The sequence below is a fragment of the Salmo salar genome, chromosome ssa02, assembly GCF_905237065.1.
Source record: "Salmo salar chromosome ssa02, Ssal_v3.1, whole genome shotgun sequence".
In the NCBI taxonomy this organism is placed as follows: Eukaryota; Metazoa; Chordata; class Actinopteri; order Salmoniformes; family Salmonidae; genus Salmo; species Salmo salar.
Window position 1 is genome coordinate 36,308,839 of NC_059443.1, and position 26,526 is coordinate 36,335,364.

At 41.9% G+C, this 26,526-nt stretch overlaps 1 protein-coding gene across 2 annotated transcripts; it reads left to right on the forward strand.

The window, feature by feature from the left end:
• Window positions 1–5,117: 5,117 nt before the first annotated feature.
• LOC106581948 (ral guanine nucleotide dissociation stimulator-like 2) lies at window positions 5,118–26,443 on the forward strand. 2 transcript variants are annotated; one of them, XM_014164510.2, is made up of 20 exons: window positions 5,118–5,390; window positions 6,874–7,043; window positions 15,739–15,786; window positions 15,910–15,993; window positions 16,361–16,524; window positions 16,696–16,752; window positions 16,945–17,138; window positions 17,458–17,564; window positions 18,090–18,305; window positions 18,986–19,089; window positions 19,776–19,860; window positions 20,763–20,822; window positions 21,148–21,234; window positions 21,379–21,411; window positions 21,714–21,835; window positions 21,964–22,053; window positions 23,096–23,189; window positions 23,542–23,766; window positions 23,982–24,096; window positions 24,192–26,443. In XM_014164510.2, exons 2-20 carry the CDS (start codon window positions 6,885–6,887, stop codon window positions 24,362–24,364), a joined length of 2,217 nt encoding a protein of 738 aa, XP_014019985.2. In that variant the 5' UTR covers window positions 5,118–5,390; window positions 6,874–6,884; the 3' UTR covers window positions 24,365–26,443. The 2 variants fall into 2 exon arrangements, with proteins under 2 accessions (XP_014019985.2, XP_014019995.2); XM_014164520.2 differs by lacking the exons at window positions 5,118–5,390; window positions 6,874–7,043 and adding an exon at window positions 14,017–14,287.
• The last annotated feature ends 83 nt before the right edge of the window (window positions 26,444–26,526 follow it).

Sequence of the window (26,526 nt, forward strand, 5' to 3'; positions counted from 1 at the left end):
TCTATAGTTGTCCTATACATTTCCTCTTATTTTGAAATATTGAATATCTATGATCAATCATCTATTCTTTACAGCTCAATAATCTATACATATGCTCAATAATGTCACCACTTGTCACTGCTCACTATCACCATGAATATCACTGGTCACACAAGCTTTCATTTCTCACAACAACTGGGTGATAACATAACATGGTAATAACCAATGTCAGAATGAGTAACACTTTTACTTATTTACCATTGGTTAATTATGAGTCCTAGAAATTGCACACACGTTCATGTATATCATTTATGAACGGCAGATTAAAGGGCATTTTAAAGTGTCATACCATAACTAAGCACTGACAATTCTATGAGTAGGCAACATAGCCTATAATTTAATAGTCAAAACAACAAGTGATGAGGTGTTTCTTATATGTTATTTGTATCATTAGATTACATGTATTTGTTAATTTGCTTGTTTTTGTCATATGAATGTATCAAGCGTATGGTAGTATTGTGCTCAAAATGGCCACTGGCATTTCTGAAGGATGACAATGAGTTCCTCATTGGCAACACTAGATGGCGAGCACACTACACCTTCTAATGCACTGCTCTGTCAGTGGTGGAGTGTAGTGGTAGGCTAATAAAAATGCAGTGGTGGCATTTAGCTGAACTACAGTTCAGTTCGCATAACTGTGTGATGAAAGAGATGTTTGGAATGTATCATTAGCATTTGGATGAGGGTCGCTTTGAATAATGGCAAAACGGAATTATGCTTCTAGCAGTCTCACAGCAAGATTCACTATTTACCAAGAAAGAATAGTGAGCCAATTAGCCCAACTTTAGTATCATCACAGAAGAGAAAAATGACCCCTAGTCATGTTAATATGGGGCTTGTGCAGGGGTCATAAGGTTGACAACTTGACGCCTTTCATGTGCTCTCCCTTTTGGAATAAAGATGCCTCTCACACACACAGCCGGGCTTTGTGAGCGGTTCTGTCATGAGACAGAGCGGAGGGGAAGCAGACAGTCATGAGCTTCTGATAAAAACTAGGCAACGCTCAATGTGGCTAGTGTCTACAGAAGGGTTTAATTAAGAATATTAGAGTAAACTTTCAGAGATAGAAGGAAACAAGCACCATTAATAGGATAGTTTGCTACTACATCCAGGGGCGTCATGGACAATGCTCCCTCTAATTGAGCACTGAGCAAATTTCAGGTCTGCTGAGCGCAAACTTGAACCGTGTGAAAATGTACTAAAAACCCTGAGGCTGTACCCGCTTTAAGTTACAGTTTTAGCTGTGGCCAAGTAGGCTACTGTGGCTATTTGATTATAATGTAGACCTACCAGAGTGGCCTACCATCAAAAACAATGAAGAAAAAGCATCCCATAATATATTAACATGGAAATAGCTGTTTAATCATTCAGCCTACAGTAGCAGCCAATGTGTGCTGTTCAATGTAGGCCTACATTCCATGAGACTTTAAGACGACAAAAAAAATAGCTGTTTGCCTGACTAGCTATTCAAAGACTTCTAGAATTGTACACGTTTTGTGCTCTTGAAGAAAGCAATAACTCCCCTATTGCTGACTACAAATGATCTATAACTGGGCTAACTCATTAACTAGCAAAGGATATTAACAAAATGTGCACACATGGCTTACGTGCAACTCTCACCTTGATCTCAAAACAAGCGCATCTACTCACAATCGCTCATGCTGTAAACACAGTTCAGTTCAAGGGAAATGGCACAGATCCATCTTTGGAATTGTCTATTTGCATATAGGCCTACTGCAGCTCTGATTGGTTATGCCACACAGGTCTGTTTAGAGTACGGGCTGAGTCATGCCTTTCAATGCAATATAATCCTACTCCGATGTGTTCGGCCTACAACAAAATCTCTTGCATATTTAGTTTGCATTACTAAGTCTTGCAGGATTCGTTTTGTTTCGGTATGTTGCATTAAACGTGGCTAATATTGCATTGATTCAATCACCATTGCCACAGTAAAGGGAAACATTAATAGTGTTAACGAACAGGGAAAACTCTAGAAAGTTGAGTGAAGTTCAATCTCGTGCTTCTCTCCATGGGATGATATTTCTTTTGCCTGCGTGGCCCTCTCAGAGATACTTACAGCCTGCACACATGCAGCTTAGAGGGAACTTTAGTCATGAACCCATTATTATGGATGGGGGTTGTTCCCCCCCTCCGTGAGTTGGAGAATTTTGCATTTTTAAAACACCTGAAACATTTTTTTTACCGCAATCTAGAGCCATAATAATTATGACTATGTTAAAAATCTATTTTTCTGCATAGGTTACCTAAGCATACCTCTTTATCTGTTAAATTGTTATTTTAATGAACGATGCACATTGATTCTTCAATACCTTTTATACCTTAGGAGTTTAGTACAACTACCACACTGGTATATAGTATCATAGCCCTAAATATGCTTCTCTGCATCCCCACTAAAATCTGGGTAAAAGATTGAAAGGAATTTGAGTCATTAGTAATTGCTTGCTTTTCTAAAGTCTAGCAACCTTGCCAGCAGGCATGCCAGCTAAGATATTAGACTTGATTAATAGCCTGAAATGGCTTGGTAGCTACCCATGCATACCCCACAAGACATGTCACCAGAGGTCTCTTCACAGTCCCAAAAACCAGAACAGACTATGGGAGGCTCACAGTAATACAAAGAGCCATGACTACATGGAACTCTATTCCACATCAAGTAACTCATGTAAGCAGCAAAATTTGATTTAAAAAAAAAAAACAGATAGAAATACACATTATGGAACAGAGGGGACTGCGAAGCAACACAAACACTAGCACAGACACACATACACATGATAAGATACGCACTCTACACATGGATGTTGAATTGTAAATATGTGATAGGGAGTTGTGGCCTGAGGGAACACACTAAATGTATTCGGTAAAGTGTTATGAAATATAATATCTGTTTGGACTTCTTGCGGTCAGTTTGCAGTCTAGACTTTATTTTGAATTGTGTTCCGGCTCCCTGACCATCCGCTCAAGAAAAAATCGTCCCGCGGCTGAATTTCGTTGATGATCCCTGAACTAGAGTACAGTGCCTTGCGAAAGTATTCGGCCCCCTTGAACTTTTCGACCTTTTGCCACATTTCAGACTTCAAACATAAAGATATAAAACTGTAATTTGTTGTGAAGAATCAACAACAAGTGGGACACAATCATGAAGTGGAACGAAATTTATTGGATATTTCAAACTTTTTTAACAAATAAAAAACTGAAAAATTGGGCGTGCAAAATTATTCAGCCCCTTTACTTTCAGTGCAGCAAACTCTCTCCAGAAGTTCAGTGAGGATCTCTGAATGATCCAATGTTGACCTAAATGACTAATGATGATAAATAGAATCCACCTGTGTGTAATCAAGTCTCCATATAAATGCACCTGCTCTGTGATAGTCTCAGAGGTCCGTTTAAAGCGCAGAGAGCATCATGAAGAACAAGGAACACACCAGGCAGGTCTGAGATACTGTTGTGGAGAAGTTTAAAGCCGGATTTGGATACAAAAAGATTTCCCAAGCTTTAAACATCCCAAGGAGCACTGTGCAAGCGATAATATTGAAATGGAAGGAGTATCAGACCACTGCAAATCAACGAAGACCCGGCCGTCCCTCTAAACTTTCAGCTCATACAAGGAGAAGACTGATCAGAGATGCAGCCAAGAGGCCCATGATCACTCTGGATGAACTGCAGAGATCTACAGCTGAGGTGGGAGACTCTGTCCATAGGACAACAATCAGTCGTATACTGCACAAATCTGGCCTTTATGGAAGAGTGGCAAGAAGAAAGCCATTTCTTAAAGATATCCATAAAAAGTGTTGTTTAAAGTTTGCCACTAGCCACCTGGGAGACACACCAAACATGTGGAAGAAGGTGCTCTGGTCAGATGAAACCAAAATCGAACTTTTTGGCAACAATGCAAAACGTTATGTTTGGCGTAAAAGCAACACAGCTCATCACCCTGAACACACCATCCCCACTGTCAAACATGGTGGTGGCAGCATCATGGTTTGGGCCTGCTTTTCTTCAGCAGGGGCAGGGAAGATGGTTAAAATTGATGGGAAGATGGATGGAGCCAAATACAGGACCATTCTGGAAGAAAACCTGATGGAGTCTACAAAAGACCTGAGACTGGGACGGAGATTTGTCTTCCAACAAGACAATGATCCAAAACATAAAGCAAAATCTACAATGGAATGGTTCACAAATAAACATATCCAGGTGTTAGAATGGCCAAGTCAAAGTCCAGACCTGAATCCAATCGAGAATCTGTGGAAAGAACTGAAAACTGCTGTTCACAAACGCTCTTCATCCAACCTCACTGAGCTCGAGCTGTTTTACAAGGAGGAATGGGCAAAAATGTCAGTCTCTCGATGTGCAAAACTGATAGAGACATACCCCAAGCGACTTACAGCTGTAATCGCAGCAAAAGGTGGCGCTACAAAGTATTAACTTAAGGGGGCTGAATAATTTTGCACGGCCAATTTTTCAGTTTTTTATTTGTTAAAAAAGTTTGAAATATCCAATAAATTTCGTTCCACTTCATAATTGTGTCCCACTTGTTGTTGATTCTTCACAAACAATTACAGTTTTATATCTTTATGTTTGAAGCCTGAAATGTGGCAAAAGGTCGAAATGTTCAAGGGGGCCGAATACTTTCGCAAGGCACTGTATATAGCTTCCTGCCTAGCATATCTTTACTATGCGGTGCACATGAAAAATAAAAACAAACAAGAAAAGGACAAATCTGAGGGGGCACATACCCTTATAGCCCCTGTGGGCATGACACCCTCTAATGCCTTCCAGCAGTGTTCGGGTCAATTTCCTTTTGGAAATGTTTCCCCCTACTGTCGGCATTGGAAAGAAAATGTGGCAGATAGACTATTTCCATAGGGAATTATTGGTTTTGTTCTTAAACCCTAATTTTAAGAGCCCATAGATGACTTGACATTTTTTATATTGTACACCACACACAGTCCACATGGACTATATTTCCGAGATGACCACTTTTCCCCCCTCTCTCAGCCAGCGACACAAGTGTAGGCTATGTTGTTAAACGCGCTGAGCACAAGTCTACAGGAACTGCGCCGTCAGAGCACAGAGAGAGAGAGCAGGGAGGGAGTGTGCTGCACACGAATGTGCTCAGTGCTGCTATCATCCGATAGAAGCTTGCCAGGCAACTAGAGGGGGACACAGATACTGATAGAGGGGGAGAGAGACTCTCTTCCGACGTCGGTGCTGGAACGGATGAGCGCGACATTCGTCCACTAACCGGTTACCGTATATTCCACGGCGGCAGACACTACAGATATCCAATGCTGGCGGAATTTAGCTGACCATAGTTGGACACGCAACATTCAGTAAGTTCGTTCATACGATACAGCCATGAATGACACTTTGTATATTCATCATCTCTTTAATTGCAGGGCCCTCGTGACATTGAATATCATATGGCTTTCAATAAATAGGCCTAAACCTTATGTATTTGGTTACTAAAGAAACGAAGGCTTTACACGCAAACTTTATCATCATATTCCGTTTAATTCCTATAGTGTCTTGTTTCCTATGATTGAAGGTGAACACAATTTTGTTGAGAAATCAATACAGCACCACCCATCGGTTGGTTGAATTGAAAGGGAACATATCCAATTGGGGTGTGACCATCTGTAGCCTAGTTACAGTGTGGACTCACTCATGCAGACCAACATGTAATGTTGCCTTCCTCAAAAAGGCAGCAATGTCATGAATGGAAGTTATTCAGACCTTTGGATAACCGTTGGTTGGTTCTGATGACAAACTAACAGTCAGTATATACACACAATTTACAGATATGTTTTCCTATTACCAATATATATATTTTAATAACACTAGGCCTAATTATATGCATGCCCTTAAGACTGAAATACACTTAAAAGTTTAGTACCATGTTTCCAAAGATGATGTGATTGAGTTGATTGGTGTCCCATATAAGCCTATTGTATAACAGTGCATGTAGGGTAGAAAAGTGTATTTAATTTCACAGACAAAAAGCTATATATAACAGGTAGCCCAAATCAAATGAAATTGTATTTGTCACATGCGCCGAATACAACAGGTAGACCTTACAGTGAAATACTTACTTACAAGCCCTTAACCAACAATGCAGTTTTAAGAAAAATTCCTACAAAAATAAGAAATAAAGTAACAAATAATTAAAGAGCAGCAGTAAAATAAAATAACAATAGCAAACCCTTAATTATACAGATAAAGATGAAACATAAAATGTTTGTTCCACCTATTTAAACACCTTTAGCATCATTACTGAAGTAATGACATTAACCATACAAGAACAGCAAGTCTTCTGACATATCCATATGCTGTACATTCCTATACAGTAGCCTACACCACACTTGCTTGGCAAAAAATGTCCTGACACAGTTTCATTAATGTGAACCAGCAATGCATCATCACATGAATATCTGCGTTCTCTAAGTATATATATAGTGGTACATGTCAACATCCTCCTCCTGCCCTACAGTGTAACAGTGTTTTCTAGATTTCCATCATCATGGCAATCCATGTCTCAGGGAGGGAGAATGGAAAAGGAAGGAAGAGCTGGCATTCAAATTCAATGCTGGAACAGGGCACAGTGAAATGTAAATCATCATGTAAACAAATGAACTGCTACCACCAAAGCTTTGGTACACAATTATTTTTATTGTACAGTATATATACTATTGTATTTATTTTTCTATGCCTTTCCGAGTTGGTTAATGTCCATAAACTATGACATATTCTGAGTTGAAAATTGAAATTATCACCAATTAACCCCATATGTGCCTATTGTTTATTTTGTGTCTCTAGCTGTCGGCACCATGATCCCTCGTAGTATGCGAACAGGTGGGATGGACCTGCCAGGGGTGGAGTCAAGGGATGTACCCCTCATTGGCTACCGGCCTTTAGCGCCTGACGATGTTCCCCTCAGCAGCCAATCTGGGCAAGTGACTGACAGTACTGGACTGGACTCCTCTGAGGTTGGAAGTGATTTTATATTTGATTAACTTGATTAGGAACATGTACTGTAAGTAACTCATTCACAGCAATTAAAATGCAGTAGTAGTTTCATTGTGATGACAGAGAAATACAGGTGCAGTTGCACTTTAATACCTGTAAAGTTATGGGGGGCACTGTTTCTTGTTCTCTCATATAGCAAACTTTCTCCAGTGGTCTCATATAAAAGAAATTCACCTGATATGGTGAATCCAATAAATGGCTGATTTGATACAGAAGCACATCTGTGACATATAATTTAAAGATGCACTGTGCAGAAATCGCTCTGCCATTTCCTGGTTGCTAAAATTCTAATAGTTTGCCTATTTTCAGTTTATGTGACAAAACAAGCAAGTATAGTGTAGAGCAGGGTTTCCCAAACTCAGTCCTGCCTCCCCGGGTGCACGTTTTGGTTTTTGCCCCAGCACTTCATAGCTGATTCAAATAACCAACTCACCATCAAGCTTTGATTATTTGAATCAGCTGTGCAGTGCTTGGGAAAAAACAAACTATTAGAATCATTACACCATCTAAACCGCTGTGAAAAATCTTTTCAATAACCCAAAATATTGTATTTTCAGCTGTTTGAAGCTGGTGTACAAAACAAATGAAACTGAAGACAGTGAAGCATAGAAATAGCTCACATAGAACAGCTCTACAGCATTTTAGACTTGCTTTCAATGAGAATAACAGATCTATAACTTACTCTATGTGAATTTGGTCGGGTCGCCCACAAAATTACATATTGCAGCTTTAAGTCAGGTTGTCCTCTTAGTCTTGCCCTTTAAAATTGATCCCATTCCTCAGACCAACCAGGGTAGGGGGTTAGGGTATTAGAGCAGTGGTCTGTGAAACCGTGGTGACTGGGCTCTCCTACCAGTTCCTTGCGTAAACAGCAGATGCGGTTGGTCATTTTGATTTCAAAGACAGACACTAAAGAGGAGGTGCTTTCCATCAAAACATGCCAGTGAATGATATGATGTTTGACCACCACGCATTGAATAAAATGCTCATGTCTTGAGATTTCCAAGTAGACTACTGTAACATTTTTGCTAAGATGTTGCTTTCTTGAGCATTACTTTTATGACCATATTACATGTATTTTCTAATATACTTCACTATTTATATCCAGTTGAGTTCGCCTGAAACAGAAAGGGTTGTGTTAGTTGTTTTGAAAGTGTACAAACCTGGACAGGTTGACAGCACGCGTGTTTCTCTCACGATGTATAACCTTTGTTAATGTTCCATTGGCCGAGACAGAGGCTGTAAAGGTTTTATCAGACTAGTTGTGGCAGTCAATTTCTGGGTTATTCTACTCTACTCACACAGCCTTGTTGTTCTGTCACTGATGTCTGGGTTTTACTCCTTTTCAACCCTAAAGTACACAGATAATTGTTTCCATTGTGAGGTATTATACTACTTCATTTATGACACTTAGGCCAATGTCATTTCATCACTTTGATTTGACAAATCATTATATTCACCCAATAATTGCAGACCGCATTAGGTCAATTTAAGATGAAAGCGTGATTGCCATTTAGTTGATTGTCTCTTAATTACATATCAATTAACTCCATCATTTCCCATTGACTAACTCTCATACACTTGCTACTTGGCTTTAGTTCGTAGTGCACATGATGCTCGTCTCATTGGCTTTGACTTCACTTAGCATGCAGTCTCAAGAAACTCCCCGGGGCTATAAAAATAAGTCGCACTGACTCAGGCACCAGCTGCAGTGGTAACTTCCCTCTTGTTCTGTTTGTGTCACATGACATGACCACTGTACTATGTGTCTCGTGTTAAATAATCTATGGGTGGCCACCAGCCGGTGGGTCTATGTGTTGTGTGTTGTACACCTGCCACATCACCATCTCCACTCAGATATCATAGGCCAGGTTTCAGAGGACATTCTATTAAGTGGAATTGAAACAAGCAACTTGTTCACTCTTTATTGAGGGAAACTTAGATGCATGTGAATGGATTTAGACAATGGGGTCAGGCCTCACAATGACAGTCCATCCCCCCTGCAGACAATGAAACTTTTCCACACAGGGAAGCATGTTCTTTAGGTCAGGTTTCATAGATATGAGCTACATTTGTTTTGCAGGTATAGCTTGGTGGAAGCATTTCACTGGTATTTCCGCTTATCTTAAAATGGGGCATATAGTTTGTCACATAGTTCTGTGGTGACCCATATAGTCTACTGAATATTCATTCTGAACAAGAAACAAAGTGTCTTGCCGATATGACCCTGATAGTTAAAACAATCTTATCAACCAAAGATTTAAAAGAGATTTCAGATAAGACTTTGATATAAGGAAATAGAGCAGCTCTGGCATACCACCAGGGCTCACTTTAAAGAGTAGAGATGGGATGCACAGATGAAAGCGTGAGAAGAAGAGCGGGGAAAGATGTGAGGAAGGGGTGGGAGCCTGAGAGGGAGAGCAAGGGAGCTAAAAAAAACAAAACAATAGGCATCTTTAAATAAAACTTCAGAGGATATATCTACGAGCCCCAATTGTATTGCTGTGTAAAGTAGTCAACAATATTGGTTTCAGTGGTGGGATTACGTTTTCACATAACAATAGCCTCCCATTTGCTCACGTACCTATTTGTTCATACTGTATAACAACCATAGATACTCATTTAAAGGGACAAAGCCCAAAATGTCTGATGTTGACAAACAAGTGACGGAAGTAGAACTTGAGACTGTGTAAAGACAGGGGGTGAAGGTGGTGAGATTGTGAGGCTCTTTCCCCCCTGCACCAATGCCTATCGTAGTGGTCAGAGGAGGCCGGGTTGTGAGGGAAAGAGAAAGAGAAACAATAGCAGCTCGTCACGACAGCACGTCCTGCTTCCTGTGTTTGTCTCCGCTCATTATGTACTTCCTCTATGGAGAGAAAATATGGAAATATAGAGACAAGGAGCATGTTGAATCATGAGAGAGGTTCCACATAAAGAGTATAAACATTGAGTTAAAACTAGCAACGATGGAAAAAGTGGGCGAACAAAAGAAAACGTTGGACAAAATCTGTAAACATGAGCAGACAAAATGGGAGATTTGAATGATACAGTATCTGAGGAGAGTCAAGCAAATTTCCTTATCAAGATGTTTCTCATGGAATGAACCTCAGCCACTTACTTCCATAATTATTATCATCTGCTCCCTGAGCCAGCTTTTCCTTACAGCGGAGCAGCCAAGTCCTTGTATTGATTGTTGGGGAAAATGCACTCCAACAGATTCACAGATTTTGTGCATTTGGTAGAACAGAAACATTGTAGGGGTTGTTACATGCCACAATATTAGACATCCTCATTGGTGCCTCTGTTCCATCGCCACTCACAGACTGAGATGTGGGGATTGTGGTTGGTTGAGGTTGATGTGGATGGTCCCAATTAAGTGGTTATACTGAAGCTAACTGTACCAGGAAGAGTTGTAGGTAAACTTAACCTTAGACCTACTGCTTGAGACAAAAACACAATACCATGGAAAAGGAGGCCTACAGTAGACCTACAGTAGACCTAGACCTAGCCTCACTTTTACAACTGCAGTCCCTTAGAAACAGCGACTGTGCTGTTAGCCTAGTTCATAACCCCCTGATTAGTTGAATGCACAGTGCTACTTTAGGCCTACAGTACAAAGGCTTCTCTGTTTTTCGTGACCTGTTGTAGGCTAGCATTAATGACAACACACAAATAATCATCTCCAAAAGACTTGTGTTCTATGTTCTTTCTGTGTACATTGAGCTGAATAAACCAAGGCTAGAAATCCTCTTCAACTGGTTTGCAGTCCATATATTTACTCAACCTTCCTTCTGTCTGTTGCATAGTCATATGTGTGCAGACAGTGCGTTTATAGGTGCCGGTAAACAGAGCTACAAAGGCTAACAAAGGCTAGTAGTCTATGCTAGCTAGAGTTTAAATCAAATGTTATTTGTCACATGCACCGAATACCAGTGGTGTAAAGTACTTCAGTAAAAATACTTTAAAGTACTACTTAAGTCGTTTTTTGGGGGTATCTGTATTTTATTTTACTTTACTATTTATATTTTTGATTTCTTTTACTTTTACTTCACTACATTCCTTAAGAAAATAATGTACTTTTTACTCCATACATTTTCCTTGATACCCAAAAGTACTCGTTACATTTTGAATGCTTAGAAGGACAGGAAAATAGTCCAATTCACGCATTTATCAACCGAATATCCCTGGTCATCCCTGCTGCCTCTGATCTGGAGGACTCACTAAACAGAGAACATCCCTGGTCATCCCTACTGCCTCTGATCTGGAGGACTCACTAAACAGAGAACATCCCTGGTCATCCCTACTGCCTCTGATCTGGAGGACTCACTAAACAGAGAACATCCCTGGTCATCCCTACTGCCTCTGATCTGGAGGACTCACTAAACAGAGAACATCCCTGGTCATCCCTACTGCCTCTGATCTGGCGGACTCACTAAACAGAGAACATCCCAGGTCATCTCTACTGCCTCTGATCTGGCGGAGTCACCAAACACACATACTTTGTTTGTAAATGATTTCTGAATGTTGGAATGTGCCCATGGCTTTCCGTAAATAAAAGAAACAAGAAAATGCTGCCATCTGGTTTGCTTAATATAAGGAATTTGAAATGATGTATTCTTTTACTTTTGATACTTAAGTATATTTTAAACCAAATACTTTTAGACTTTTACTCAAGTAAAATTTTACTGGGTGACTTTTACTTTTACTTGAGTCATTTTCTATTAAGGTATCTTTACTTTTACTCAAGTATGACAGTTGGGTACTTTTCCACCACTGTCGAATACACCAGGTGTAGACCTTACCGTGAAATGCTTATTTACAACAATGCAGTTCAGGAAATAGAGTTAAGAAAATATATACTAAATAAACAAAAGTTAAATTTTTTTTATAAAAAGTAACACAATAAAATAACAATAACGAGGCTATATACAGGGGGTGCTGGTACCAAGTAAATGTGCGGGGGTACAGGTTAGTCGAGGTAATTTGTACATGTAGACAGGGGTAAAATGACTATGCATAGATAATAAACAGCGAGTAGCAGCAGTGTAAAAACAAAGGTGGGGGTGTCAATGTAATAGTCCGAGTGGCCATTTGATTAATTGTTCAGCAGTCTTATGGCTTGGGGGTAGAAGCTGTTAAGGAGCCTTTTGGACCTAGACTTGGTGCTCCGGTACCACTTGCCGTGTGGTAGCAGAGAGAACAGTCTCTGACTTTTTTGGGGCCTTCCTCTGACACCGCCTAGTATATAGGCCCTGGATGGCAGGAAGCTTGGCCCCAGTGATGCACTCGGCCGTACGCACTACCCTCTGTAGCGCCTTACGGTCTGATGCCGAGCAGTTGCCATACCAGGCAGTGATGCAATCGGTCAGTATGCTCTCGATGGTGCAGCTGTAGAACTTTTTGAGGATCTGGTGACCCATGCCAAATCTTTTCTTTTGAGGGGGAAAAGGTGTTGTCGTGCCCTCTTCATGACTGTCTTGGTGTGTTTGGACCATGATAGTTTGTTGGTATGGACACCAAAGAACTTGAAACTCTCGACCCGCTCGACCCGCTCCACTACAGCCCCGTCGATGTTAGGAGGGCCTGTTCAGCCCTCCTTTTCCTGTAGTCCACGATCAGCTCCTTTGTCTTGCTCACATTGAGTGAGATGTGGTTGTCCTGGCACCACACTGCCAGGTCTCTGACCTCCTCCCTGGTTAACATGCTAACATTTGCTTATGCTAACAGCCAGACCTAGCTGCTACTAGTGCTAACAGGCTGTAACCTGAACCAGTCTATCATTGTGAGGCTGTGAAAGTCTCCACCTGTGTGTCAACATGTGCTCACCCGCTAGTGTCGTTAGCCTGTTGAGTAAACAGGGCGTGTTTCCTGCTTTATTAGTTGACTTGGAACATTTATGAACTGTCATTAGCATATGTCACATATTAACCGGTCAGAGCAGCTTACCGATCATTGCACCTGTACACAGCCCATATGTAAATAGCCCACCCAACTACCTCATCCCTATGTTGTTATTTTTTTTGCTCTTTTGCAACCCAGTATCTCTACTTGCACATCATCATCTGCACATGTATCAGTCCAGTGTTAATGCTAAATTGTAATTATTTCGCCACTATGACCTATTTATTGCCTTACCTCCCTAATCTTACTACATTTGCACACACTGTATATAGATTTTTCTATTGTGTTATTGACTGTACGTCTGTTTATCCCATGTGTAACTCTGTGTTGTTGTTTTTGTCGCACTGCTTTGCTTTATCTTGGCCAGGTCGCAGTTGTAAATGAGAACTTGTTCTCAATTAGCCTACCTGGTTAAATAAAGGTGAAATAAAAAATACATAAAAAAGTGTCAGAGGATATAATGATCCTCAGAGCAGGTTTGTTGAAATGTTGATGATGGAGGATGAGTTTAGTCAATTAGGTCTGCCTCTAGATGTACTCTATTCATTGTAGGAAGAGAGGTAGTCAAACAGGTTTAGTTACAGATGTAGGTCATTCACACAGGGAAAGAGAGTGGGAGAGAGGGAAGGAGTATTGTAAAGAGAGAAGGGTTGAAAGAGAGAAGGTATTGTTCAGCTAATCGCTGCAGGCCTTCTCATTGTGTGTAGGCTATGTGAGTCCCCTGTGTGTTCAACAGTTGAGTCTAATATTATATCATCCCTCTCCTCTGTCTGTCTGTCTGTCTGTCTGTCTGTCTGTCTGTCTGTCTGTCTGTCTGTCTGTCTGTCTGTCTGTCTGTCTGTCTGTCTGTCTGTCTGTCTGTCTGTCTGTCTGTCTGTCTGTCTGTCTGTCTGTCTGTCTGTCTGTCTGTCTGTCTGTCTGTCTGTCTGTCTGTCTGTCTGTGAGTGAGTGAGTGAGTGAGTGAGTGAGTGAGTGAGTGAGTGAGTGAGTGAATGTGTGTATACGTTTGTATACGTCTATCTCTGTGTGTGTTACGGGTGTGTCCATGTGACGCAGGCACACAGAGGGGGTGGCCCTACCTAATGACGGCTCCAGGTGCGTTTGTGTGTTAAGTCCCAGAGCCAGACTAACTGAAAGACAAAGACAAACAATCCCTCGGTCATTGAAAAACGACGGTCAAAGAGGAAATAGGAAACTAAAAAGGCAGATGAAAGAAAGTGGACAAGATGGTGTTTGTAGCTTTCTTGTGAAGTTCTCAAAGAAGCTAAAGGCTTGTAGCCGGTCTGGACTTGTCGAGACAAAGGTAACTTGTGTTTTTTTGGGTCAATGTCAATCAGATACAGATAGGGGGAAAGAGAAAGAGCAACAGACAGATATGAGATCAACAACAGAAACATGCTGCAGTAGGTAGAGCAACATGTTCTGAACCTATGTCATGATAATAGAGGGACTATGGATTTTTATTTTATTTTTATTTAACCTTTATTTAACTAGGCAAGCCAGTTAAGAACAAATTCTTATTTACAATGATGGCCTACTCCGGCCAAACCCTAACCCGGACGACGCTGGGCCAATTTTCCACCGCCTACGGGACTCCCAATCACGTCCGGTTGTGATACAGCCTAGAATTGAACCAGGGTCTGTAGTGATGCCTCTAGCACTGAGATGCAGTGCCTTAGACCACTGCGCCACTCGGGAGCCCAAAAATAAGATACTTGCACTTTGAATGAAAATGATGCATAACTGAGCATGGGCCTTTGGTACTCCAGTTAATTTGAATGAGGAAGTGGTTACTGAAGGTGATTATAGAAGGCACCTCAGCATGTCAAAAAAGGAAACTGATAGACACGTTATAGGATATAGCAGCTGTTGCATAACTGTGATGTCTGGTCAGTGGTCTATATGACCTGCTTTGAGCTTAATGGATTTGCACTTATATGTTGACCTGGATATTGCTCATCATCCTATTGTGGTTGGATCTCAACTGAAGGGGGAAGTTACTGCAAAAGGAGGCAGTGAAATGCCCTAAATAGCTTTTAAACGTGTTGACGTTGTTATGGTTTACATGTTGAAGGATTCACATATGACCAGTCGGACTTCTGTTTGTGAAACTGGTATGGATTGTTGATGTCAGACCAGTGATGCATGCATTTTTCAGCATGGAAAATCCCATTTTCGTGGGTGTAAATGGCAGTGGAAGTGTAAACGGATATATCCATGAATATATTACCCCCCAGGTACATTAGGATGTTTTGCTATTTTACTCATAGTAGGCCTGTTTCATGGAATGGTTCAGTGAAACTGTGAGCAGGTCATTTCAGTACAGTATCACAGCTGTTTTGCAAGTATTCAGATGGCAAGTGTATTTCATGTAATGTTATCATTTCTGTTGAAATGATGTATTGTTTGTGTTCCAAAACATAAGAAAGATGTTGTGATCCATTGGTTTAGTTGCATTTACAATTTACTGTGTATTGTTTTGTTTTAAGACGTACTCTACTTCACTTACGACCTTATCAGATTCTGGTAATATTTCACCCATGTTTGTTTGTTTTTCGCTTTTCAACCCATTCAGATATTTTCTGTTAAGCTGCTTTGCCCTCTGAAACTCCTAAATATTCCTGTTTATTATTGTACAATTCTAATAACATAATATGATTCATGGGGACGTCGGGGCTTTATGCTAAAACCTAAGGTTCTGCTTCTGGTCATGTGACAGTACTTATATTTATTGGATGTTATTGTATTCCACAGGGGGAGACTTCCCCCATGAAGACAACTTGGTACTGTCCTCTGGACTTGGTAGGTCAATGCAACTTGAAATATGCACAAATAACTCGATTTTGGTGACAGTGGGAGGTTTGTGCGAGAGTATGAGTTATGCCCGTATTTTACTGACTCGTACTCTTTCTCTCTCTTCCTCAGTCTACTGTGTTGGAGGAGGAAGAGGACGGAGTGATATACAATGTAGTGGTGAAGCAACAGCATGGCGCCCCCACCAGTGCAACAGTGAGAATACATAGCATTATACACTGCACAGAAATGACAGTATAATTGCACCTTACATCCTTACACGTTATCTTTGTCTGAATTGTCATGGTCAAGTTGTTATAAATCTCTCTATTTCTTGCTCTATGTCCCCCCCCTCTCTCGCTTTCTCTCTCTCTCTCTCTCTCTCTCTCTCTGCTCTCTCTCTCTCTCTCGCTTTCTCTCTCTTTCTCTCTTTCTCTCTCTCGCTCTCTCTCTCTCTCTCTCTCTCTCTCTCTCTCTCTCTCTCTCTCTCTCTCTCTCTCTCTCTCTCTCTCTCTCTCTCTCTCTCTCTCTCTCTCTCTCTCTCTCTCTCTCTCCCTGTCTCTCTCTCCCTCCCTCTCTCCAGTCCAGCTCTCGTTCACAGTGTGTGAAAGCGGGAACAGAGGAGAAGCTGGTGCAGCACCTCCTCCACTCCTTCGCCATGGGAGACTCCTCCTTCATCACCATCTTCCTCTCCACCTATCGCTCCTTTACTTCAACAAAGAGGGTGCTGGACATCCTCATCGACAGGTAGGGAAGACAGAAGCAATGCATTGCACACCGGTTGTATGTAGTGTTACAAAACATTTTTGAAGTGCTGTAGAAAGGGAAGGAAAGGAGACGTTGTGATGCTTCTGCGTTTCCCTGAAGAAATCGTCTCTTATTCAGCTTTTTTTTCTCTTTTCTTCCCTCTTTCTCCAGATTGCAACATCCACCAGGAGAAAGTACAAAGAGTCAGACTAGGCAACCCTTCAACAGGTGAGTTTAATACTATATCACCCCTGTGTGTGTGTGTGTGTGTGTGTGTGTGTGTGTGTGTGTGTGTGTGTGTGTGTGTGTGTGTGTGTGTGTGTGTGTGTGTGTGTGTGTGTGTGTGTGTGTGTGTGTGTGTGTGTGTGTGTGTGTGTGTGCGCACTTCATGCATTTGTATATATTTTCTCCCTCTCCCAGAGCGGTGTGTATGGTGTTCAGTATGTGGCTGTCGGAGTATCCTGAGGACTTCCGCTCTCTGGGAGAGCCTGGTCTACTGCTGCGCCTGGCCCCCCTGCTGCCCTCCGACCCCTCTGGGACAGAGATCAGGGGTCGCCTCCTCAGACTGGCAGAGGAGCTCAGTGAACAGGCCCTACTGCCTGACTCTAGTTCAGGTCACTATACACTCTGGGTTTATGACAGTCCTGGCACTGCCAACCTGAGGTTATATGAGGATTTGTGGGTGGCATAACCGTAGATATCTATGGAGAGAACTCTTCTCCAAATTGTTTCCAGTAGTTTTCTGTAATGATCTTTAGCGTTATATTCCCACTGTCTGCTGTCTACCATCCAAATCTGGTGGAACCTGCTTCTGTAACAACCACCCTAATGTCTCTTTCCACTGCCAACCCGACTGAATAAGCCTTTTATTTGTATCAGTTAATATAGACCTACATGCATTGGGATTAGTATTGAATCATCTCTGTCTTTTAGATAGGACCACCCCCAGCCCTCCTGCTGACCCCACTAAGTTTGATCCCACCAATATCCTGGGCTTCCCCGCTGGGCTGATCGCTGAGCAGCTCACCAAGATAGAAACGGTGGGTTTAAACCTCTGACCCCTACAGTATTATTACTCCTCCTAACCTTGTATAGATAATGGGAACATGCACTTTACTACAGTCTTAATTGTGTTCCTCTTTTTCTATTGTTATGTCTCTCTGACCCTTTCTTACTCATACTGGACATGTTTGCCACTTGCAGTCTCTCTGGCTATGCCTTGCTGTCTCTCTCTCTCTCTCTCTCTCTCTCTCTCTCTCTTTCTGACTGTCTCTCTTGGTGTCTCTCTCTCTCTCTGTCTCTCTCTCTCTTGGTGTCTCTCTCAGTGTCTCTCTCTTTCTCTGTCTCTCTCTCACGCAATCTTTACTCACTGTCTACCTCTTATTCCCTCAATCCCGGTCCCTCCCTCACTCACTCTCACTCACTCACTCACTCACTCACTCACTCACTCACTCACTCACTCACTCACTCACTCACTCACTCACTCACTCACTCACTCACTCACTCACTCACTCACTCACTCACTCACTCACTCACTCACCTCTTCCCCCACTCTCTCCTAACAGGAGCTGTTTGTGCGTCTGGTCCCGTACCACTGCCTGGGCTCCCTGTGGTCTCAGAGAGACAAGAAAGGCCGCGAGGATGTATGTTGGTCCGTCCGGGCCACTGTACGCCAGTTCAACCGGCTGGCCAATGCCGTGATGGCGTCGTGCCTGTGGCCCACGCAACTCCGCAGCCAGCAGAGAGCCTGCCTTCTGGAGAAATGGATCAGCGTGGCAGAGGTCAGCCGGTCATCATTACAATAGAATAACTTTATTGTCCACACACACCCGTTGAGTTTGGAAGCAGCATTCCTCTGGAGGAATTTCAAGGTTAAATATCTCGTTCAAGGACACAACAGCAATGGGTTTGGGATTTTGATTTGAGGTAGAGAATGGGTTGCAGAATACTAAGCTGTCTTTCTCAAAACATGAACAAGACTACACTGTACTTGACTTTCCGCATAATACTTTCCTCTCTCTATAAAGGTGCTCACAGTAGATGTTTTACTGCCATCCTGTAACTTAGAAGAACATTAGCAGCTTGCAGCAGGGCTGTTCCTGCTGACGCCACACACACAGTCACATACACTTTCTTGCTTACTTGCTTACACGATCCCCCCACACACACACACACACACACACACACACACACACACACACACACACACACACACACACACACACACACACACACACACACACACACACACACACACACACACACCGTCCGCAGGTTGTTATGGACACACGAGCAAGCTGAGTCACTGCCAGACGTTTCTCTCCTTCACGACTAAAAGCCTAGCTAGCTCCTGTGTGTGTGAAGGAACTTGTTTGGAAACACGCACAATATCACACACACTCTCAGGCTAGATATCATGCAGGTATTCTCAGACAATGCTGTCCTGTGTGTGTTTCAACAGGAATGCAGAGCCAGGAAAAACTTTTCGTCTCTCTACGCCATCGTGTCTGCCCTGCAGAGTAACCCTGTACACAGACTAAGGAGGACGTGGCTAGAAACCGACAGGTTGGTGGAGGAAGCATTTCGATTGGTATAACAGAAAAACATACTTATTCTTTAATTTTTTTGTCCTTGTATGTTTATTGGATAGAGAGCGATACACTCTTAGAAAAAAGGGTTCCAAAAGGGTTCTGCGGCTGTCCCCAAAGGAGAACCCTTTTTGGTTCCTGGTAGAACCCGTTCTTCTATGTGGAAAGCTGAAGAACCCCTTTTGGTTCTAGGTAAAAGGAGAGTGTGTTGAAATGGGCGGCCTGATTTGTACTCATGCTACATATGCACTGGAGGCAGCAGCTTAGACCACTTGACCACAGCAAAACGTACTTCTATTGCAGATGTTTTCATAGTATTGTCATTCTCGTAACACTATCATTGTCATAACTGTCTTCTTTTTTCTTTCTTTTTTAACAACACAGCTATTTCTAAAACTCAGGAATTGAATCACATTGTCATTGATATAACACCATCCTTTCCCATAGTCAAACATATATAACGTTCCAAAACACTACAGCAGTTGATCATCTCATCTTGTTATAATTTCCCCAATCGTAGCTAAACTAATCATGGCTAGCTGATTCGTTTGGACGTGGATTATAGTAAGGTCTAGTAGACAGCAGAGAAATGTCAGTCCATGCCCCTAATACCTTCTTTGGGTGCATGGCTCATTGTTGTTGTCATGTGACTCTGTCTGACAGGGAAGCAGTGAGGAGATACGAGGAGCTGTCCAACATTTTCTCTGAGAAGGACAACTACTCCCAGAGCAGGGAGCTGCTGAAAGAGGTGAGTCACAGTGATTGAGAGTTACTGCACACACGTACGCACACACACACACACACACACACACACAACACGCATGTACTGTATGTACATACGCATGTACAAACACACACACACACACACAACACACACACACACACACACACACACACACACACACACACACACACACACACGGAGACACAGACACACACAGTGCACTGACAGACATCCCATAATACAAGCAATATGAACTAAGGACAGGTCTCATGTGAAGTGTCGTCACAGATCACACCAATCGTGTTTACGCGTCTCAAATTCATATACATTCAAGAGCGGTTGCACTACACAGATCCAGAGTAAGTACTACTCCAGGGCTAAAAATCACTTTGAATCATGAATCATGCCTTTTAACCCAGAGGAAGGCTTAATCTGGGGGTTACAGCCTCTCAATGTCAACGTCCTGTCAATCTAAATTCACCCGTTTCTAAACATGTATTGTGTTTAGGATGCATTGTGAGTTTCTGACGGGGGTCTGGAAATCGGTAGGATTAGCAGCATTTTCATTCACTGTTTATACGTTGTGCATGCATCGACACCTTACATTAGCTGCAATTTCACCAAGGCATCCACACAGGAATTCATCGAAACATATGACGGGGCTTTCATTTGAAAGCTTCACTCCAGGCTTTGATTTTGGAAAAATATCACACTGCCTTCTGCTGTGCTTTTATAATTTACCAAGTAAGCTGCTTCCTTACCCTCTCAGTTTGTCTGGAATTGAGGGCCTACTACCCAGTTACTACCCAGTTACTACCCAGTTACTATCCAGTTACTACACAGGGTTTTAGAGCACATAGCCATGGTTCTAAATTCTACATTGTGTTCCAGATTATCATGCTTAGATGTTTGTCTGTGTTTTGCAGGAGGGCACTTCGAAGTTCGCCAACCTGGACGGCAAGATGACCAACAGGAGACAGATAGGAGTAAGTGCTCTTATAAGCGAGTTTGAAGTCACTCACAAAGCTCATTATCATTTTGCCTTGAAGGAAGAAGCATGGAATGTACTGTACAAAGGGCATCAAATAACCCTTTGCTGATGTAACATAATGCAATGCTGGTAGTTCTTCAATATAGGAATCTGTGATGTTTAAGTAAGGACAACTTGATATACAGTACATTCACCGGTCTTAACTAAGTTTCTCCGTTGAGCATGCACTGAGTAGGCTTAATCTGTGTCTGGGAAGCCTGAAGCCCCATGCCTCTGTTTTTGGTTTTCATTATTCTCTACCCCTCCCCTCTCTCACACAGTCCAGTGCCCAGGGCACAGTACCCTACCTGGGGATCTTCCTCACAGACCTCACCATGCTGGACACGGCCGTCAAAGACAGACTAGAGGTGAGTCCCTTCATATACAGTCATTTATCCCCCATCATGTGTCCATCAACAGGAAGTTGGTCAGAAGCCCTGGTGGTGAACTTGTAGTTGGTTTACCAAAAAGTTGCATTGACAGTGACATAATATCCCGTTCCTCCATTTCAGAACGGCTACGTCAACTTTGACAAGAGGAGACGAGTAAGGGATGCGGTCAGGGCCTTTGCACTGCTGCTGTTTAAATTCCTCATCACCCATTGTCCACATGTTGAGTTATTCCAGGATCCAGACCAATTCATTAGCCTCTGGCTCAACATAGCAGATGGTCTTCATAAATTGCTTTTCTGTTGTGCATCTCATTAAATGTGTGGCAGTGTATTGAATTCTGGAGCAGTGCCTCCATGCACATATTCATGTTTAACTGCTAGCATTTCAACTGATAATGTGCCATTAGTACTGGAGAGTCATTTGATGTTCATAATGAATGGTTTTTCTCTTTGCAGGAGTTTGAGGTTTTAGCTCAGATCCGACTACTGCAGTCCTCCTGTAAAAACGGTGTTTTCATCACTGACGAGGCATTCCTACAGTGGTACCAAAGTGTACCCTCGCTAAATGAAGAAGAAAGGTAAGCCGTGATTATCTTTTGGTTTTATTCATTTTACAATCAAACCATTCAAGTTTGTACATACATGTTATTTGAAACGGAACACTACAACTCTGATGATCGCTAATCACATTACATGATGTCTGCAGTTACAGACTGTCCAATGAAATTGAGGTGCCGTGCGAACCGAGCTCTGGTCGTACCCTGAACCCTACAGTGATCATCACACGGTGCCCAAAGTAATGAGGCCTATTATTACACTCTACACACAACATACCGGTAGTATTCACTGCAGATACCTTTCACTATGTATAGTGAAATACATTGGTTATATGGGCTCAGTACTATTGTAAAAGAATGGCCAGTCAGCATTTTCTGTGAACTATACTACACTACATGACCCAAAAGTATGTGGACACCTGCACGTCAAACATCTCATTCCAAAATCACGGGCATTAATATGAAGTTGGTCCCGCCTTTGCTGCTATAACATCCTCCAATCTTCTAGGAAGGCTTTCCACTAGATGTGGAAACATTGCTGCGGGGACTCGCTTCCATTCAGCCACAAGAGCATTAGTAAGGTCGGGCACTGATGTTGGGCGGTTAGGCCTGGCTCGCAGTTGGTGTTCTAATTCATCCCAAAGCTGTTCAATGGGGTTGAGGTCAGGGCTCTGTGCAGGCCAGTCAAGTTCTTCCACACCGATCTCGACAAACCATTTCTATATAGACCTCGCTTTTTTCAGCACTAGGCAGTCCCGTTCTGTGACCTTGTGTACTTACTTAACAGTACTTACAGCTGTAGCAGGACAGAAATTTGTAAAGGTGACATCCTATGACGGTGCCACATTGAAAGTCACTAAGCTCTTCAGTAAGGCCATTCTACTGCCAATGTTTGTCTATGGAGATCGCATGGCAGTGTGCTCGATTTTATACATCTGTCAGCAACGGGTGTGGCTGAAATAGTCGAATCCACTAATTTGAAGGGGTGTCCACATATTTGACTGTCAAATTTGTAGTAACGTGGCCATAAGAAAACAGTTGTGGAGAATTGACTTGGGGGGGGTCTGGGGGTAAGTACTCCGTACTTTTTTCCATAAAAAATATCCTCACACAGTACAAGAGCTGGTAAATTAACATACAACATTGGAAAGAGCTGAAAACCAAACTTGGACATTTACTATGTATTTCTCAGGGGTTGAGTAAGATGTTTTGTAGGTTGTTGTCATGCAGATTACGGTGCATGATGAACATACATGATATGATTCTCTCACCTCCTTACAGCCTGAATTCCTCCAGGACCAGCCTTGTTGCTGACAGTGACAGTCATTTTGACTTCCCCTCCCCCGTCTGTCACTTTCTATCCAAATTCACTAAGGTAATTACAAAATAAGACCTAATATTTACAGCTATTTTACGTACTTTCCCAAAAATATATTTGCATTGCCAGCTAGAATTGCAGAGCGTGTAATTACTATTCAGGTACAAATACTCATAGTTATTGCTAAGTAACTATTGCTGTTTCCTAGTAATCAAATATGATTGTTTTAAAACAAATGCATGTCGTAAAAACATACAGAAGAGCACTTTTAAAAGAGGAAAATATTTGATCTTTTAATTCTCTTCTGTGTCTTTTTATTTGCTTTGGCCTTCACGAAACAGCCACTTTTTATCTTGTCATATGAGTAAGTATGTTTTTTAAATTATTTTCATCACTATTATCATTTCAGCATATGAAATCCCCCTCAGTTTCCTGTCTGGATGTTGACTCCTCCCATCCCACCAATGACCCCATCCCGTCTGCATTGACACCATCCACTCCCGTCAAATCACATCGTCGATCAGTCTCCTGTGGCAACAATCCCACCAATAACAACAAAGGGTCTGGGCCTGAAATGCGGATTGTCAGGATACGGATGGATTTACAAGATGGGAATATGTACAGAAGCATACTGGTACTGAGCCGAGATAATGGCATATTTTTAGAGATTTGCCTTTTTTGGTATCAAATTATACACTGCACTGCACCCTGCACTCATGACTATTTACTTTAATCCACAAATATCCGTTAATGATAGTAATCCAAAATATTTCCTCAGGTTGTACACAGGATATTATAACTAGGAGTCAAGCTGTCTGGTATTGTTGTTCTTTTTCTCTGTTTCCTCAGGTGACAAGCAATGACAAGACGCCCACTGTGATCAGTTCTGCCTTAGAAAAACACAGTCAGGACCCCAAACAGGCACCCAGATATGAGCTCATCCAACTATTGCCCGAGGGAAAAGGTAAAGACATTTCTCAACCCGACCATGCGAAGTCACTTTAACAGTTCTCTGTTCATATTGATTGTAGTGATGACTTTTCTTGTTCTGCCCTGTAGAGTTGGTCATCCCTGCCACAGGAAACGTCTTCTATGCCATGACTTCCTCTAGTGTGGACTTCCTGCTGTGCAGACAAGGAGGCAACACCCCTTTTCGCTCTCAACCAATCAGCACAGAAACCAGTGCCACCTTTCCTCGAATCAAAGCCAAGGGGCGGAGACTGTTTTTTTGACAACAACTCTTTCCCAAATAGACATAATGTAGCTAGTTCTTCTCAAGGACAGGTCACGATAAGAATGCAGGCAGATATCTCAGTGAGATGTGGCCTTGTCTTTCCTAATCTTTTTCCAAAGTGGAAACACATTCTGACCGAGTTTCAAGCAAAATGTATCCTGAAACCTGTCTGAACTTGTTTGATGAACATGTTCTTACCTGGGACATTTCAATAAATATGCTGCCTGTTTGTGTACACCAGGGAAGTCCATTAGTGTAGAAGGGTGCATGTCTCTCTCGTTGGCAATAAATACTACTTCAAATATACACCGAGAACAAGACCAGTGCAAATCTTTAACTGATGGTGAATGGTGCTGTTCCTTAAGTCTCTCTGACCATTGGCATCTAATTTCCTATTTAACCAAATGGAATAGCTTTGTAACCAAGAGCAACTGAGGAATCCAAATCATCTTGAGTATTTGAGGAATGTGCCTCAGGTTTCATCATAGAGATGAGTTGATAGTAAAGAACTTCATTAAATCAAAGTATTTGGGCGATATGACCTCCTTGAATTGACCATGACCACAACAAAGTTGACCATTTCTCCATAGAGAGTGGATACAAGCAGCATGACAACATATTAAGTATTGCAAGGCGTTTGAAGAATATGAATGGTGGGGAGAGCACTGGGCTGACATTATGACATAATGCATCTGAATAAGTGACAGACAGAGTCACTGAAGCCTCTCATTATAGCAAAGCACGGGGGCTCATCAAAATGTTTTAACTATGTACTTTGTGGATGCATATGTTTTTTATGTGTTGACGATGTCATGATTGTGTTTACGTTCACAAGGAGCAATCAACAAGTGTCAGAATGACATGTTATTCATTTTGAAGTAACAGGAAATGTATGAAATTGCCCCAAATTGCAACCATTTCAAATGGGCCAAGACGTTACAAAGATAAACATGATCATTTCACTTGGGTTTTGTGCCATACATATTGAATGATAGCTCCGGTAGTATCTTATGTAAGACACAACACATATACATATACAGCCTTGCCACTCCCATATAGAAGTCCTATTTTGAGTACTAACCATTAGGCAAAACAACATCAACCCACAAACTCTTAACCTATGTTGTGCGTATTGAAAAGATGTCTACCATTGCACCTTAATGCTAAACTTTTCAATACAGCATAAGCTAATCTTTATTGCTGGTCTCTGAATGGGTTTAGCTGCTAGTTGGAATGGAAGTCTGTCTGAAGTGTACTTCAACCAGTGCTCCCAAAGTCAGTCCTCAAAGACCCATGCCAGGTTAGTGAGTTATTCTCACCAATCACTGAATGATGTTTAATTGTTATGTTCTCTGACGTTTGATAGAGATCTGACAGCTATAAGGTTTCATTATGCAATGGCTTTAGTCCAGGAACTGAATGTAGAGGGTTTTGCAGAAGGCTCTGCTTCTATCCCATGTGGATGAGACCAGTAGGAAGGAAAACCTGTATGCATAAGGGCGCATGGGGAACAGATTGTGGAAGGCCCTAACTGATGAACTCTTGTGAACTCTGGTCATACTACCCAGTGCTGTTGAAGTCTCTACTAAGGCTGAAGCATAGACACGGTAGTTCCAGGGAGAGGAGAGAGGATTCTGGGTAACGTAATTTGACGAAGTGTTAGCGCCAGGCGAAGCTACTGATTGTTTAGTGCCTTTCTCTCATTGGTGCTTGAGCCACTTAAAGTGTCCCAAATGGCACCCTATTCCCTATATAGAGTGTTACTTTTCACCAGAGCCCCATGGACCCTGGTCAAAAGTAGTGCGCTTAATAAGGTGCCATTTGACATGAAGCCTCTGTGATGTATGCATTGGAATGTACAGTACATATGATGTACATTCACAGTGCTGTATAAGCTGGCATGTTTATGCACTACATATGCCCCATTTGTTTTTGTGTGATACATTTCCTTTTTCTATGAATGCATTTTGATGTGACGGCAATATGAGGAATTTCTATGCAACTCCCCGGATGTGTGCTATAATTCTGCTGTGTCTATTCTTACCAAATAAATGTACAAAGATGTACATCTAAAAGATTCAGACTGTGGTTTAGTATCTAGCTTGTTGGTGGATGAGGAAGTTTAATGAAGAACATTATGCAAAATATTTGTGCACCCCG